At 44.8% G+C, this 16,232-nt stretch overlaps 1 protein-coding gene across 1 annotated transcript; it reads left to right on the top strand.

The window, feature by feature from the left end:
• The first annotated feature begins 1,783 nt into the window (after window positions 1-1,783).
• On the top strand, window positions 1,784-15,909 carry AQP3 (aquaporin 3 (Gill blood group)). Its single transcript, XM_038125153.1, has 6 exons — window positions 1,784-1,990; window positions 10,826-10,952; window positions 11,112-11,249; window positions 12,575-12,693; window positions 13,436-13,653; window positions 14,332-15,909. The coding sequence occupies exons 1-6, from the start codon at window positions 1,883-1,885 to the stop codon at window positions 14,504-14,506; spliced, it is 885 nt and encodes a 294-aa protein (XP_037981081.1). The 5' UTR covers window positions 1,784-1,882; the 3' UTR covers window positions 14,507-15,909.
• Window positions 15,910-16,232: the final 323 nt, after the last annotated feature.

The following is a 16,232-nucleotide window of genomic DNA, read 5'->3' as shown; positions in this document are numbered from 1 at the left end:
GTGAGGAAATGCCTGTATACTCAACTTAACAGAGGGCCTCAGATGCTGGAGACAGAAGAAATGTTCCTGCCTGCTTGGAGAATATCAAAACCCCCCGTGCTTTTTGCTCCTCATCTTTCTCTCTCTGGTCTGATGGCCCTGTCCTCACCACCAGGGAAGGAATGCGAACTAGCCTAAATGAATCTCAATAAAACCACACCACAGAACACAGCGTCTACACACTGGTGGCCATGTGTTTTAGCTTGGGGAGTGCCAAAAGGGTAAAAAACCCAATGTACAGCTTAATTTCCAGCTGTGATAGATTTGATAAAGCATCAGGCTAAAAGGTCAGGACAGAATATAAAGGAGAGGGGAGTGCAGGAGGAATTGAGGAGCCTCCATGGTTCTGGTGATGCACTGCAAGATGATGAGGGGGAAATATGGAGAGAAGGCTGAAAATGGGTGTCTTGAGCTCTCATTTACAAATCCCAGCTGCAGCAAGCAAGCACGGGGCTGATGGAGCACTCACTGTGGTTCAGAGGACCCCATTAATGCTGGCAGTCCCAGACTGGGCTTGAGCACAAAATAACGAGGAAAGTTTCCTGCCCCTGTAATTATGTTTGGACCTGAGTGTTTCCTTGTATTTGATTCCTCACACATTATTGCTTTCTTAGCCACATTCCTGACTGCTTCTCATGTTGGCTGCAGTTTCTGTACAAAATAAAGGCCCATTCACCACTGCACTAAAAAGTTCTGGTTTTTCCACAGGAAAGTTGATGGTTAAATAAGGGGAAGAGGAAAAGCTGGGCATCTGTGGCTTTGCAGAGAAGGCAAGGGAACAAATCAAGGAAAGGGGTCCCTTTCAGTCCTGCAAATTCAGCCCTGCAGCTCTGCATCAAGACCTGGTGAGTCAAGGAGCCCACGGAATTTTTACTACTCACTTAACAAAAACCAGATGCCATGAGCTGCACATGTCCTGTTAGCAGTCCTCACCTCAGATGGTACAGACTGGGACTGTGTTCATCCAGGCCATCTTGTGGAATAGTCCTAGAGTGATACAGGGTGTTACTGACAATGAAAAGGCAGCAAGGGTTGTTTTCTGTGTGGCTCGGTAAGTCTGTGGGCTCCTCACTGAGGTCCTGTGATGGGGATTGGCTCTGCACTGGGAGTCTCATGTCTTTTCTTTACAGCTTTCAGGGGGACTGGGCTGCAAGGGCTCTCCCAAAGCTCTGGGAGGGTGAGATAACTTGTAATGACATAAAAGAATTTGGACCCAAAAGGAGATTTCCATGGAAAGAGGCTTGGTCTTGTTCATGGTACCAGCTTCAGCTGGGTAACTGCTGGAGCTCAGGAGAGCCTCAGACTTAGCTGTAGGGGTTCAAACCCTTCTGCCTCCCCATTTTTCTGTCAAAGCACCCACAGTCTCTGAACTAGCACAGGAGCAGACATCACTTTGCCACCCTGCAAGAGCTTGGGAGAGAAGGAAATCTGAATGCAGGGTACCACGCTCACACAAATGGGTAAGGCACTGCTCAGTCTATGCATTTAATTGAAGCTGGAGAAGGGTAGATATGGCCCTGCATTTTAGCTGGTGATGAAAACAGCAGTGGCTTCAGCAGGACACGTTTAATTCCTTCTTGTTATGAAGCTCCTGAATATTTTGCTCATCTATGCAAGCAATAGGGAAAATGAAAAAAACCACCCACGCTGTCTCGTGCTGAAAAGCAGGAAAAAAAGTTGGGTTTGTAGAGCGGGTGGAAGGGGTGTGGTTACCCAGGAGGTGTGTCAGGCATCGATGAACTTATTTATAAGCAAAGGCAGCTGTGCTGGAGAAGAAACTTTGCTGAGGCTTTGTCAGCTGCTGCTTTTCCCCTGACACCACTTGAGAAGCACCTCTACTGCGATGGGGCGGCAAAAGGACGTTCTTGCTACCATTGAGGAGCACCTGAGGATCAGAAACAAATTAGTGCGGCAGGCACTGGCTGAGTGCTTGGGGACGCTGATCCTAGTGGTGAGTGGGGGCTGTAGTGTGGGAATGCTCTCTAACCTGTGGGTTTGGGGGAAATTGTCCTGGTGAAGGGGCTGCCTTGCTGCCAAGGGTTTGGGAATGAGCCCAGCTCTGCTGCAACCTGCTGCAAGGGGTCTGGAGGACAGTCCCTGTGTGCAGGGAAAAAAATCATGCATATTGCTTAAGGGTGAATGTTGGGGTTTCTCGCAAAATGTGGGCTCTGAAGAGCTTGTTGGGTGTGTGGAAGCTTCTGTATATCCATGAAGTGCAGGGAGCAAAACATCTCTGTGTAAGCAGCAAGCGTTTAGCTCGAGATCATGTAAAACTTCCTTTCTGCCCGCCCTGGGATATTTTCTTGGCTCTGAAATACTGCAAGTGTTGTCACCCAAGGAAGTGAAAGGGTTTTTTTTTTTTCACTTAGCTTTCCCCATGCATCCCATCATGAAGAAGCAGCCAGAATTTAAACTGTTACAGTGTCCTTTTGCTGTCAGCCGCTGATTTCCCAGGGGCTTGTGAGTGGGGCTGCACGATACCATGGCAGCTCGTGCTGACAGCCAGCTGCGACCTGGTGCTTGCTATCAGTCAGTGTGGTTTTCAGTGGCCAATGGAGATAAAACTCTTCTGCCTATTTAAGTGCTCAGTTACCAAAGGGGTAGAATATAAGGGATAAAACAGAATAAATGTGTGTCTAATGCCTGAGGTTGCAAATGTTTTGAGAGGCTGCAATTTGCTTTAAAGGCAGACATGAACTGTGAGTTGTGTATGAGCTGTGTGGAGTAAATACTGGTGTAGAAAAACGGTGGCAGGGATATCTAGCTTAGAGTATCTACATCTGAAAATGCAGGACAGCCCAGTTGGACACAGGTTTGATGCATATATACTGAGGCAGAAATTAGTTGGAGTTCGCACAATGAATATCTGCAGGTACAGGTTCCTATGAGGTGGTGTAAATCCAGAGCAATCCTGAAAGTTTCAGTGGAGTGGCTGTGGGTTTAGACCTCTTTGTAACTGGTGGCTGAACTGCTTGGAGAAAAATTTAAGCTTTGGAAGAGTTGGAGGCAGAGGAAGGCTTGATGAAGCACCTGGGGAACAACACAAAAAGACCGACACAATTATATGCTTTCATAAATAACATAAATAAGATTTTTTTTTATTTTATGATGATGAAGAGAGGATTTCAGAATCTTCTATGACAGCTTAGGGGACTCTGCTAAAACTGTGTAAAAAGTTACCACTCTTAAAAGAAAGCAGCTTTGTATGGTGCAAAGGCTTTATTGTCAGAGCGACCCAGCTTTGGTGATTTGCAAACAAGTCCTGTTGATTTTTCCAGGAAGGGTTGTTTGAAATTAAGGTGGGTAGAAGGTGATAGGAAAGTGATTAACAGTTAGAAGATTGCTGTCTATTAATCACTGATGTTGCTGCTGTTAGTCTCAGGATTGAAACAAGGTAAGCCTTGTAGTGGACTAATGCATTCTGATAGCAAAGCTAATATTGCTGAGAAACAAGACAAGCCTTTAGCCATTTGGATCTGAGCTTTCAGAAGGGCTCATGATCCAAACCCCATTAGTTCATCCTCTGACTGTAACAGTTGGCACAACAGCAACTTCTTTTCCTTGCACCTTGCCTTTACAGGCAGAGAACTGGGAATCTGCTCAGAGCTTGAAGTAAGGGTTTGGTCCAAAATCATAAGCAGCATCCAAAATGGCAGTGGTAATGGGCACCCATCAGCCACGCTGAACACCGCATGGGCAGAAGTGGGCAGCACATACCTTGTCCTCAGGAGCATCAAACCTGCTCTGTTTAAGTGTGTGTGTGTCTCTAAGTTTACAGGCTGAGCCTTCACCATGTTCAGGAGTTCCTGAACTGGTTTTAGAGGTATGCTCAACTCTGTCTTGTAGGACTTGCAAACTCACTTAGGATCTCCTGCAGCAGCTCTGCAGTGGACAGAGCGCTGTGAGCATTCTGTGTCCATGTGGGGGAAGCTGGGGTGGGCTTGTGGGAGAAAAGGGAAAGTCCCAAATGCAGTGAATGCTCTCACATGGTCAGAAGTCCAAAACAGGCTATGCCAGAGGAAAATGGGTTACAGGACTGCAAGCTTGCAATATCCAAGCTAGTCAATCCCTTTCTAACTTCATGCTGTCTCAGTCTATTCATCTTAGTGAAGGGAAACTTGCAGTTTTTTCTTTATTGCCACCCTGATTCCTTTTCATCTTTTTATTATATCACCTACATGAAATAGAAAGGTTCTTGAAGGTGAATTCCTTCCCCTTTCAGTTGGCCTGGACACTTGTTTGAATTAAATTTTCACCCAGGACAGAAATTGTCATTTTATACCTTGCAAAAGTCCCTTGCTCAACCCTGCCAGCAGGTTGAGCTCTGTATGTGCACATTTAGATGAATCTTACCCTAGTAAATATCTGTTTTGGGCTTCACAGTAAAATGCCTGAGGAAAGACCTGAATCCATGAAAATTTTCTTCATGGGAGATGGAGTTGACTAAACACAAGTATGTTTGAACAGAATATTATCAGGGATGGATTTAGGTTAGATATTGTTCACACTGAAATCAACTTCCGAAGCCCCAAAGGAGGGAGATGGTTTAAAGTTTGCAGCTTACTTTAAATTTCACTGTGTAATGTAAAACTTGTCCCACTGTGGATATTGGCACGCTTCAGCTTCTTCCCTCCTCCCTTTCACTTGCATAATGACTGCAGCTCTCTTAAACTCTTATAGATAAAAGCTATTTCAGATCCCTACATAGTCTTACTGCCTGTGAGAATGAACCTAGCGCTTGATTTTATTTTTATCATTTTTTTAAAGGAGATTGTGAAGGTAGAATCATAGAGTGGTTAGATCTGGAAAGGACTGTTAGAATAGTGCCTCTTTTTTTTTTTAAGATAAGAAAAATAATCCTGCTAAGGCAGCCAAGCCCTGAAGAATGTCAAGGTGAGTTGCTGTCTACTTGCAAGCCACTTTTACTGTGCAGAGCACCTTGCATAACTTTTATTTAGTTTGTGGGTGGTGTCTCTATTGTTGCAAAAATAGTAATGCTGATTCTACATACATCTCCTTTGATACTTAAATTGGCATTTCCCCTCTTCAAAATTCACTTTCTGAGCAGCACTTTAGGCTTGAGCTTTATACCTGTGTTGGAAGCACCGCTTGCTGGCAATTGTTAAGCACTACAAACCCCAAAGGCATTTTCCCAGTCCCTTGCTGTTTGTGTTATTACTGTAGCAACCCACTCAAGCCAGATTTCCATGGTGGGTCTCCGTGCCTCTCTTAAGGCTCGGTCTGTTTGCCTTGCTCTGCTAGCTGTAAATACTGAAGCTGGCTCTGTTAGTCTTTTACATTTGCAGAAGTAATGTTCTGATTATGACTGATTTCCGACTGGGACTCACTGTGAATCACTGCTCTAGAGGCAAAAAGAAAGAACAAAACAACTCCTAATTGCTTTTCAATTGGTTCTGCCTTGACTTTGTGGCTAGGTGGTAGCTTTTTGGGATATGATGGTGCTGTAGACCACAGAAACAAAAACGGCAAAGTGGTTTGGATGACTAAAGCAAGGGGAGCTTCATCTCATGAGATGACCACAGCAAGGGGAGCCCTACTTAGGTTTTGGCAACTTAAAGTTGCTGCTCATCCCACAACTGTCTGGGGCAGCACAGTAGATCCCACAGTTGCTGTTTGATTTGGGGTGATTTGCTTAAACCCACCTTGTCACATTTAGAAAATGTAATTTAAAAAATATTTTTTTTAAAAGTTATTTTCTTTGTTAATGCTTTGCTGGGCTGTAAAAGGGAGTGGAAATCCTTGCTGTAAGCATGTTGAATGCTGCTGATTTTTCCTTGCAAAGGAAGAACCTGGGTCCTGTGCTGCTGGGTATGGGGACATGGGAAGTGGCAGTGCTGCCGCTTTCCCTCAACCCTTTCACCAGAAGAGGTTGAAGCTCTTCACTAACTGTCCAAAACTGTCCCTTCTTGCTGTGTCTCTACAGCAGCAGGACATTTCTCCTTCCTAAAAACGGGACAGTTCAGGCACCAAGACTTTCCCTTGGTGGAAAGGCAGCTTTTCCCCAGGAATGCCCAACCTTGTGACCAAACCCCACCAGAGGCACTGGTCTTTCTAACGGCTGAAACCTCTTGATCTGAACAATAGTAGGGGACATCAGAATAAGTGGTTTTCCTTCTGTGCATGTGTGAACAACCTAAACCAGTGAATTTCCTCCCTAATGCCCAACTTCTCTGCTGAAGGTTGCTCAGGTTTCTTGAGCTGAGGGAGGCTCATGTCTCCAGCTTTGTGCAATGTTTTTTGTAGCATGTGATGTACGTGGGGTGCAGTTTTGCTTAGAATCTCTCATCTCTCCAGCCCTGCAGCCCTGCCTTGGCTCTGGTTCAGTGGGTGGTGCACAAAGAGCTGTAACACGACAGACCATCTGCTGCTGCCCTTCCTGCAGGGCTGCTTCATATAGGCTGCCTTCAGCTGTGCTGGACAAAAACTGGGCTGTGGGGTCTAAGGTTACTCCTTGCTTTGCAAATTGAAAATGATGACCAGCCTGGTTGTTTGAGAGATGCTTTGAGGAAAAGCATAAAGGATAGTGCTTCTTGCATTGTCTTCTTGTCTGATGGAGGCTATCCTGCCATGTGAGCTGTGGAGTTCAAGATCTCTGCACGTTGCTCTTGCTCCCTGCCTTCTCCCCATGAAGAGTTGTACCCTCTGTGTGTCCAAAACTTAAAATCTTCCATTGGTATCTCTGGGTCTTCTCCCTCAAAGTAGACTCATGGTTTGACTGCCCTTCTGGCGTCTTCCCCATTAACCAGAGTACAACAAGGGCTGACCAGTCTCTCCCATCCACTGAGGTGATTAGGGTAGATTTACAGCAGGCTTCTTGCCTAATCCCCAGTTTATTTGCTGGCAGAAGAGCTGTAATTCAGGTAATTGCACTCCTCCTGGTCTATGCCAGCAAAGCTTTCCCACCTACATTTAGAGACCAGTCTGTCTGAAGTCGAAGAGCAAATGCACTCAGGCCTTTTGTGTTGCACATGAAGGTGTAAAAAAGCGCTGGCAAAGAAATGAGGAGACAAGAAAGGAAAGAAACCTGGCTCTTGTGCAGAGAAGTTCTCAGCGCCATGTATGAAGCTGACATATGAAGCAGTTTTCCACAAGGTCTGTCTAAATAGGCTGCCTTCGGTAGCCTTGTTTCTTCATGAGCTATTGCAACCTTTTTAAACCTCCATGGCTCTTTCCTACCAGCCCTTGCTGGCTACTGGGCTTTCATGTGTTCAGACATTGAGATAGGGTGTTTTTATCTTGAGTGATTGAGACAGGGTGTATTTATCTTGAGGGACAAAGCCAGCTGCTCAGTCTCCAAGCATGCCCTGGACACAGGGAGCTCAAGGTTTCCTGAGTATGAGGTATATCCCCTGCAGTGTGCTACCTTTTCCTATTATTTGCTGCTGCTTCTGGCTGGTGCCTCCTTTGTACAGGGGTGTTCTTCTCCCCTCTGGAGTCTGTCAGACCTGCCACTCTTGAACCCATTCCTGCAGAGCAGGGATTCAGCCCTTTTCCACAGTCCAAGAAGTTGAATCACCCCATGAGCAGTAAGAAGCCTCCCTGTTAGATTTGCTAGAGTCAGTAAGATGAAATTAGGGAGCAGGCTTCCATTAACCTGGTTAATGGGTGCATTGACTTCAATTCCTTGGGGAGCAGGTTTAACACATCAGAGTGATGCTTTACTGCAAGTATTTTATTAGCACTTTAAAACCACTTTTGAACTTGGCTAGTATCGTGGGTGTATAACAGTTGACTGCTGCGCTTACTGTCGTGGGAGGCGCTAACCTGGGTTTCTGTTGGCTGGATATTCTTCCAGATGTGTTTTTCTTACACAAAAAACAAAACCAAAATACAGCCCCCCCCCCCACCCCACCCCCACAAAACCAAAGCCAAACAAATGAAAAAGCAAAACAAAAACCCAACAAATGCAAATGAAAAACAAAACCACAAAACAAAATGCTGTCGGAGGCAGGTTATTAAAATCAAAAGAGTGCGGTATCATCTCCCCCCTTAGGTGTGCACCACGGTCCCTGACTACAGTGATACAATATTGCCTAAGAACTCTTAAATACATTTGCATGGACTAAAAAGACTGGGAAAAATGTTGAATTGCTTTTATTTGACTTTCCTTGCCTTTCAACCCAAGCTAGATGCTCCTGAACAGCTCTCTATGAGAGACAAACAAAACCTAAAAAATGAAAGCTGAGATTCTCTGGTCTCATCTGACCTGGGAAAAGGAATTGGAAGGAAAAGTAGCAAAGAGCAGAAGTGAAAGTGGTGTGATTAAAAATTGTATTAGCTACTACCACAGCAAAATTCTGTAGTGTCAAGGTACTTGCCACAAAAGTCTGGGTGAGCATAACTTGAACTGGTTCCTTAAAGTCAAATGCCATGGAGGGATGTCATGAATGACACTGTATTTTTGTGTTTAGTGGACTCCACTGGTGCAGGATGGAACTGAACACATGCATGTCAAGGTTCAAACCTGTCCCTAAGTATCACCGTGCTCATTTTATCTGCTGAGGGTTAAGTTTTCTACTGTTACACTGAATTTAGCCAAATAGTGCCCACAGCTCATCTGATAAACAGTTGTAATGGTCCTGTGGAGTGGCTTCAGGGTGTTTTTGCATGGCCCATAGACTCCCTTCTGAGGAAAAGCTGGAGAGCTACTTCCAGGTGTAGGATGGAGGAGAGGAGGATGGGGGATGACCTCCTGAGATAACCTCTTGAGAAATGGCAGACCTGGCATTCCTCCAGCTCAAGGGAAGACCTTTGTGGGTGATCAGGGAGGTGGAGGTGGGAAAATTTTACTCTGTGGTTTCTGCAACCAAAAGGTATGTGTACAATGAGCCAACTGCCATCCATCCTGCAGAACTGCCAGTTCTTACAGAGTGAATAACACAAATACCTTCATCACTAGGGATCACCGGGGGTAAACTCTGCCAAACTCAGGTTTTGTGGGCTTGTCCCCTGCCTGGTCAGACTAATGTGCTGTGTGGCCTTTGAGAGGCCATGTACTCTCTGAAATCTCTCCAAAGCTTGGTGGGGCTTGTTTGGAGAAAGGGAGAAACAGGATTCACCCTGGTCATTAGTCTGTATTTATTTGCTCAGTTGGAGCTATGCTTCCCTTGGTGGTTTGGGCATAGCTGTTTCTATTTGCAGCCAATAAACAAATCTTTTCTGCCTTTGTCTTGGAGTCTCCTCTGCCATGGTTTCCCAGTTGGTAAGGACATTGTAGGGGCTGTTCTGACTGCACCCAGTAGAGAGCAGTGCTGGCTATCCCTCCCTCACCAACGAGTTCAGCAGGTTCCTTTATTCTTTTTACGCAAGGCGCTTGTGTTGGGCACCTGGTTCCTTGTCAAGAGGCACCTATTTACAGAGTGGCCACCTAATGAATCAGCCTGCAGCCTATCTGACTGCTCCCTTCCAGGCAAGCTGAGTGCACCTTTTGCTTTGTTAGCAATTCTTCAGTTGTCAGGGGTACGGGACGGGATGAGTTATGTGTGTTTTGTCTTTGCCTCTGATTTGGATCATGTGTTGCTCAATGGGCATGTCCAGTGTTGGCTGAAGAACAGATGACAGCAAATCTGGCCACCTTGGTGTGTGTTCAGCGGCTTATCCTGTAGGAGTTGATACCACCTCTGTGGCAATTGAGTAATTCTGGGATGATGGAGTTCACGGAAGTAGAAAGTCTTTGTGGGGGTGTAGTTTTGAGCATGTGGTCTGAAGAAATAAGTCAAGCCTTGATGCCCAGATTTGAGCAGCTCATGAGCAAGCTGTAATCTCTGTCCTAGTTTAAGGATCCTCTCAGTACTTGAAATGTGGTAATTCCAAATGATAATACACCAAGGGTCAATTCAGGTGGAGCCAGTGGGAGATACAAGCATACAGATGATCAGGTTTAGAGCTCTTTAAATTACATGTTGCATAGTGGAAAGACTTGCCAAGATAGAAAGCCTGCGGCTGGATGACTGATGAACTGAATTGCTGGGGGAAACTGGTTTGAGTTTTTTAACTCAAAGGGTTAAGGGTGAGCATAGGAATGAGGGCTTTTAGGTGCAGTTGGGAAGAGAAGGATTATCCAGTTGGAGTGAACATCTTTAGACAAGACCTTCCTTAGCTACTAAGAAACAGTTTTATCATCTAAAATAGACAGCTTTTGTCTGCCAGAGTGTTTGGTTTGCTGCACCCCAATCTTGGACAGAAGGCCAAGACTGGCTGTGCTGGTGGACTCTCTTGAATATGGACTTTTCTTGATGGAGCCTTGAAAGAGAACTCCATGAATGTCAGGCTGAATGTGACCTTTTTCAGTCACAACTGTATTTCTAAGCATTTACAAAATTGTTCCCTACCAATCTATGCGCTACTCTGTCAAACAATTATTAGTCTTTTTAACACAATGGTACCCAGATCCCTCATCAGCATAGTTGTACTGTGAATATGTCATAGCAGGATGATATCTGGCTCATCCTTCTCACCTGGCATCTTAAAATTAGGTATTTGGACAAAGAATTCCAGACTCCTGTAGATCCATCTTGCTTTTAATTTTAGCCCTGTTTTCAGTCCATCCTGCCAGGACGTAGATTTGTCTGTGCCCTTTCTTCTCCCCTCCCATCTCTAGAGATAATGCGTAGATACTTTGACCAAAGATAGAAGCTGTGAAGGCTTTGAGTCATGAGTGGACTATGATGTCCCATGAAGGTGTAAGGAGAGCAATTGCAGGCATTGGTCAGCAACTGGCCCTGATGTGAAACAGTGGGTAATTTCAATCTTTTTCTCTTCCTAGCTCTTTGGCTGTGGCTCTGTTGCACAGATCATTCTCAGCAGAGGGACTCATGGAGGTTTCCTGACTGTCAACCTGGCCTTCGGCTTCGCTGTAACGCTCGGCATTTTGATCGCAGGACAGGTGTCAGGTATGTGTGGCTCCATGTGGGCTGAATTTCACTTGTGTCAGTTGTTGTGTAGGCCTACTTTTCCTATGTGGCGCTGGTATGGAAGATAGTGCCCCTTGACACAACTCTGGGACCTACATTCTGCCCATAAAAATACACTAACCACCAACCTTTCTGTAGGTGGACACCTGAACCCAGCTGTCACTTTTGCCATGTGCTTATTGGCCCGGGAGCCCTGGATCAAGCTACCAATTTATGCCCTTGCACAAACCCTGGGGGCTTTCCTTGGAGCTGGCATAGTCTTTGGGCTGTACCATGGTAAGTGTGGAAACCTTCTGTCTTTTTTGAGGTGAGACTATTGTGTTTGTGACTCACTGCAGGGAGGGAGGTTTCCATATCAGAGAGGAGCACTCGCAGTGCAATATTCCAGGAGACCTCCTTACTGTGTTTGTGGAATGGCTTTCCCATTCTCATGACGATGGGTTCAAGCCTCCTCAAAGCAATCTGAAGGCCAACCAGCATTGTCAAAGTGCAAGTCTTTGCCCTTGAGAAATGAACACTGGACCTCTGGATAGGCTCTTTTGTGTTTACTGGTCTTCCAGAAAAGTCAATTAAACACGACCAGTGATGAAGGTTTTATATCTGTTCATTGTTCCAGAACCATTTTCTCATTCTTGGCTTAAAAAACAAAGTCTTCACTGTGATGTCAAATGCGTTGTCTTGTGTTAGCTTCCAGATAATGTGACTTCTAGCAGATTTTGCTGCTTTTATCAGGATTATTCCATACCTTGGAAAGCACCTTACAAATCCAGTTCCTCATGCCTCTATTTCTCTTGTGTGCTTTTCATCATCATAGGGAGATCTTCAGTGGGCAAGAACTGAATTTTTATGCTGGCCCTTGCTGTTCCTCTAATATCAAGTGTGACATTTAGACTCAGACTTTGCCTCCTGATTGTTTCTGGCAATAGGAGTGATGTTCCCTGTAGCTGAGTGGAGCATCTGGGTCACTATTATTTCTACCTGGAGGAGGAAGCTGCCACCCCTGCACTGGCTTTTCACTTTAGGAAGAAGCAAGGAGACCTATCTTCCTCTCAGTAAACATCAGGGCAACAGTTCAACACCAATTACCTTTCCAGTTCGTGGGTTGAGGCCTCCTCTTCAGAAGGGATTGAACCCCATTTTAGCTACCTAACCCATGGAAAAGCTACATTCAGAGGTGTCTGGTCTTGTTTCCACTCACCATGAAGGAAAGATAGACCGTCCTGAGTTAGTTATCTGCCTTCTACGCAGTGGTAGGCAAGGCACTGGAAGCTCTAAGGACAGTCTTGGGAGTTGTAACTAAGAAAAGTGAAACAACAGCCCAAATCCTATTTGCTGATCCATATCACTATATCATGTCTTCACACCAAGACTGATACCACAGGTGTTTGGTTACCTTTGGGAAAGAGTTGGAGTCACCTTAGTGTTTGCTTCTTGACTCTCTTTCTTGATGCCTGGCAAATAATTGTTAGGAACAGGGACTAATGCCATCTACCTCTGAGCCTGACTGGTTAAAAAGCTGTGGTGGATGATGCCCTAAGTTTTCCAAATAAGTGTTTGCTCTACAGCCAATGATTTTTTTTTTTCTCCTTCTCTACTTCTAGATGCTATCTGGGCTTTTGACAATAACCAGCTCACTGTTATAGGAAAGAATGCCACCGCTGGTATTTTTGCCACCTACCCATCTGAGCATCTGAATGTTGTGAATGGCTTCTTTGACCAGGTAAGAGGGTGCTGGGAGGATGAAAGTGCATTTGAAGAGGAATCTTTTGGTGGGTCTGGGCCTCACCTTTAGTTAGAAAATAAATTGCAATTTAAAGATAAGATATTCAGAAAGGTTTTTTGGAGTTGACACAGGTATCTCACTAGCCTATAGTAAGAGCAGGGCCAGAAAGGACCTTACAGCCAGAAGGCTGTAAGGCTTGTGCCAAGGCATTAACAAGTGTTACAACACTGGTCAGACACCAGAGAAAAGAATGTAATTTGTCATAGTCCCTGAAGAGCCATAGTGTGAGGAATTATAGCTCTTCCTCACTCTCACTCTGGTACTGTGGTTGTGGCACAATCCAGAGGTCAGCGGGGTATGGGGTGGTGGGTGCTGTTGAGTGTGACTGTCTCCTAAACTTGCCATCAACCACAAAAGGGACAGCTTCTACACAGACATGGCATGTGGGAAGGAGGTTTAGGAAGATGTTTCCAGCTTTTCTGGCCTCCTAAACAGCTACTTATAACACTTCTGGGGGTAGGGAGAAAAGTGCGAGTTTGATTGAGGTTCTGGGCTGCCATAATCTCAAGAGAGGAGCACGCTCCACTCTTATTCCTATGCCTGCTGTGGTCTGATAGTGTCATGGATGACTTGGTGCACCTCCTCCTTTTAAGAGAATTACATCCCAGAGGAGTTAAATAACTTGGTTAGAAGACTAATCTGGATTAAATTCTTGTTTTCCTTCCCCATCCCTCTCCAGTTCATCGGCACTGCCTCCCTGATTGTTTGTGTCTTGGCGATTGTTGATCCCTACAACAACCCTGTCCCCACCGGGCTGGAGGCTTTCACAGTTGGTTTTGTTGTCCTCGTTATTGGAACCTCCATGGGCTTCAACTCTGGCTATGCTGTCAACCCTGCCAGGGACTTTGGGCCTCGTCTCTTCACAGCCATTGCCGGCTGGGGCATGGAAGTGTTCCGGTAAGTGCTCGCCGACAAAAACCTTGAGCATCAAAGGGAAACAAATTATGAATCCAAATAGATGGTAGCTCTGGCACTATAAAGTGTCTTGGCAGCCACGAAGTATTTGTGGATTGTCTAAATGTTGCTAAAAGACACTGCATGCTTTTCGGCTTCCTAAGAAATTGTGGAAGCTGGGCAGCTTCCAGTGGTGAGAGCAAATGACAGTGCTATCAAAGAGGAAATCTAGGAGCATCCATGAGAATTTCAGTTGCACCTTGAACATGAGCACATCATGATTTTTAAATGGTAGAAAATGACAAGTGTTTGTTATTTTTGCAGACAATTAAGGGAGCCATGTTATCAAGGGTTGCTTTCCTGCAAGCAGCGGGAGGGAATTGAAGGTGCCTAATGTAGGCACAAGGAATGCTTCTCTCCTTTGCTGGTGGAGACACAGTCTTGGAAGTCCTGAAAGTAGATGTTCTGAATTGCTTGCCACTGGGACTTATAATGTTTGTCTGTGTGGGTGTGGCAACGTTTGCCTTGGAAGCTCTGCAGACGCGCAGGTGCTGCTGTCCTGTGCAAGTGGGTGGTGATGGCTGCAGAGGGTCAGCTCTTGCATGGCTCTAGATCCAAGTGCAAATATCCTAATGCTTAGGCTGCCCTTCTTACCTTATGCACTTTCTTTTTGTTTTCCAGGGTTGGTAAGCCCTCCCACTGGTGGTGGGTTCCAGTTGTGGCTCCTTTCCTTGGGGCAGTTGCGGGAGTGATTGTCTATCAGCTGACGATTGGATGTCACGATGAGCCTTCTCCACCTGCCTCCGAGCAGGAAACAGTCAAGCTGGCTAACGTGAAGCACAAGGAGAGGGTCTGAGGAAGCTGCCACCCAGATCTGGCAGGTATTCATTACTCAGGACTGCAGCTGGCAAAAAGGAGAAGTTAAGAAGAGCTTCAAGAACAACAGGAAGAGTTTTTTACCTGTCTAGTAATTTTGGTTTTTTGTATATCCCTGATACATTTGCTTTTGACATTTCCCTATGAGCCTTCCTCCAAATGCAGTATCATGTAATATTTTCCTAATAGAAGGGGATTGAGGACTGTAGGAGTCAGGAGAGAAGTGGGCATTGTTGTCCAACACAAATTGGGTGTTCAGGAATTTGAAGCTTTTTTGAGCTATGTTGCTGACATTGCCTGTGACCTTTGCAAACTGCTTCCCTTCAAACCTGTGTTCCAATCTGTAGAATGGGGATCATGCAAAACTTAAATTGTTTTGCTGGCATGGATTGGAACCTCCTACATCCTGGAGGAAATTTGCCTGTGATTCTGTGGATCAAATTCTGCTTGATGTTGCTCTAAAGTCAGTACCTTGACACCAGGAATTAACTAGTTGAGAGGATTTTTATAAGCCAAACTTTCATATCTCTTATGAATTCCTAGAGATTGATCCATAATGTCAGTGCAGAGAGTAAGAATGCATTGGATTTTCATTCAATAGTAAGACAAAATGTTTACAAATGAGTACATCCTGGTGTTACAAAAAAAAAAATTTAGTATTGCCATCTCCTAGAAGATCACATGTAGGAAATCCTTATTCTAACCAGGGCTAACCTAGACAGAAAGCTTGGATCCCAGAAACAACTTTTCTAATTAATCAGCTTTGTATATAAAGTGCAAGCAGCTAATAGCCATGATCCAGTGGAAACACAGTGTTGCTTAAGTTGCGTGTGTTCACGTAAATTTTACAGTGGTGTTGTTGGGGGTTTATTTTTTGTTGTTTTAGTAGATTTATATATAAATGTACTCTTTAAAGCTGTAACTAAATGCCAAGGTTGGGATGAGTTCATATAGAGATGTATGGGAACTGCCGATTCTCTATCAACTTTGAGATAATTTTGGGTTTTCCTGGGATGGTCTTGGATTATGGCATTGTGGTTTGTGGAGCACCTCCTTTTCTACCTTGCAGAATAACTGGGATATCCCTGGTACTCGTGGCTGAGGGATTGAGGTCAGGCACCTCCTGTACTAGCAGTACTGGCATCTCAGGGGATCTCTGGCTCTCCCAACGCCATATTATTACAAAATATTTGGAAAAAAGCATTTTTGATTGTGAAAGAATTTGTAAGTCCCATGCATTAGAGAAACTTGTTCAAAGCCTATTTCTTTAATGTATGAATTCATTAAAAAATGTATCTTTGTACACATTTCCAGCACTAAAATGATGTATTCTTTTTTTTTTCCTTTTTAAAAAAATAAAAGGTCAATACCCACACTGTAAAATCCTAGTGTTGGTTGTATTTTTAAGCTGCTGTCAGCGAACTTCATCATGAAAAGGAAGTCATCTATAGCAATAGCTTCCCCAAGTCCTTTTCCTCTTCAGCCTGAGCAAAGGGGAATTAACCCTTTCAGACAGTACATCTACATGCTCCATTTGTGTTTTATGCCTTTCCCTTTCGGGGTGTGATTTTGAGGCATGTGGAGGAGATGGAGTAGCTGTGCTCAGTATAGTGACCAAGGTATGGGCTGGGGGTGAGATTGTCCTGTTGTCAGGCATCTTATTCTTAAGGCAAAAAAAAACACTAGGTAAGTATTTGTCCTTCACC

The sequence above is a fragment of the Motacilla alba genome, chromosome Z, assembly GCF_015832195.1.
Source record: "Motacilla alba alba isolate MOTALB_02 chromosome Z, Motacilla_alba_V1.0_pri, whole genome shotgun sequence".
NCBI classification, from domain to species: domain Eukaryota; kingdom Metazoa; phylum Chordata; class Aves; order Passeriformes; family Motacillidae; genus Motacilla; species Motacilla alba.
This window is presented reverse-complemented; position numbering and strand designations above follow the sequence as displayed.

Coding starts and splice junctions, on each gene's coding strand:
- AQP3 (XM_038125153.1), top strand. CDS start 1,883: ATGGGGCGGCAAAAGGACGTTCTTGCTACCATTGAGGAGCACCTGAGG. Junction 10,953..11,111: donor GATCGCAGGACAGGTGTCAG/GTATGTGTGGCT, acceptor ACCTTTCTGTAG/GTGGACACCTGAACCCAGCT. Junction 12,694..13,435: donor TGAATGGCTTCTTTGACCAG/GTAAGAGGGTGC, acceptor ATCCCTCTCCAG/TTCATCGGCACTGCCTCCCT.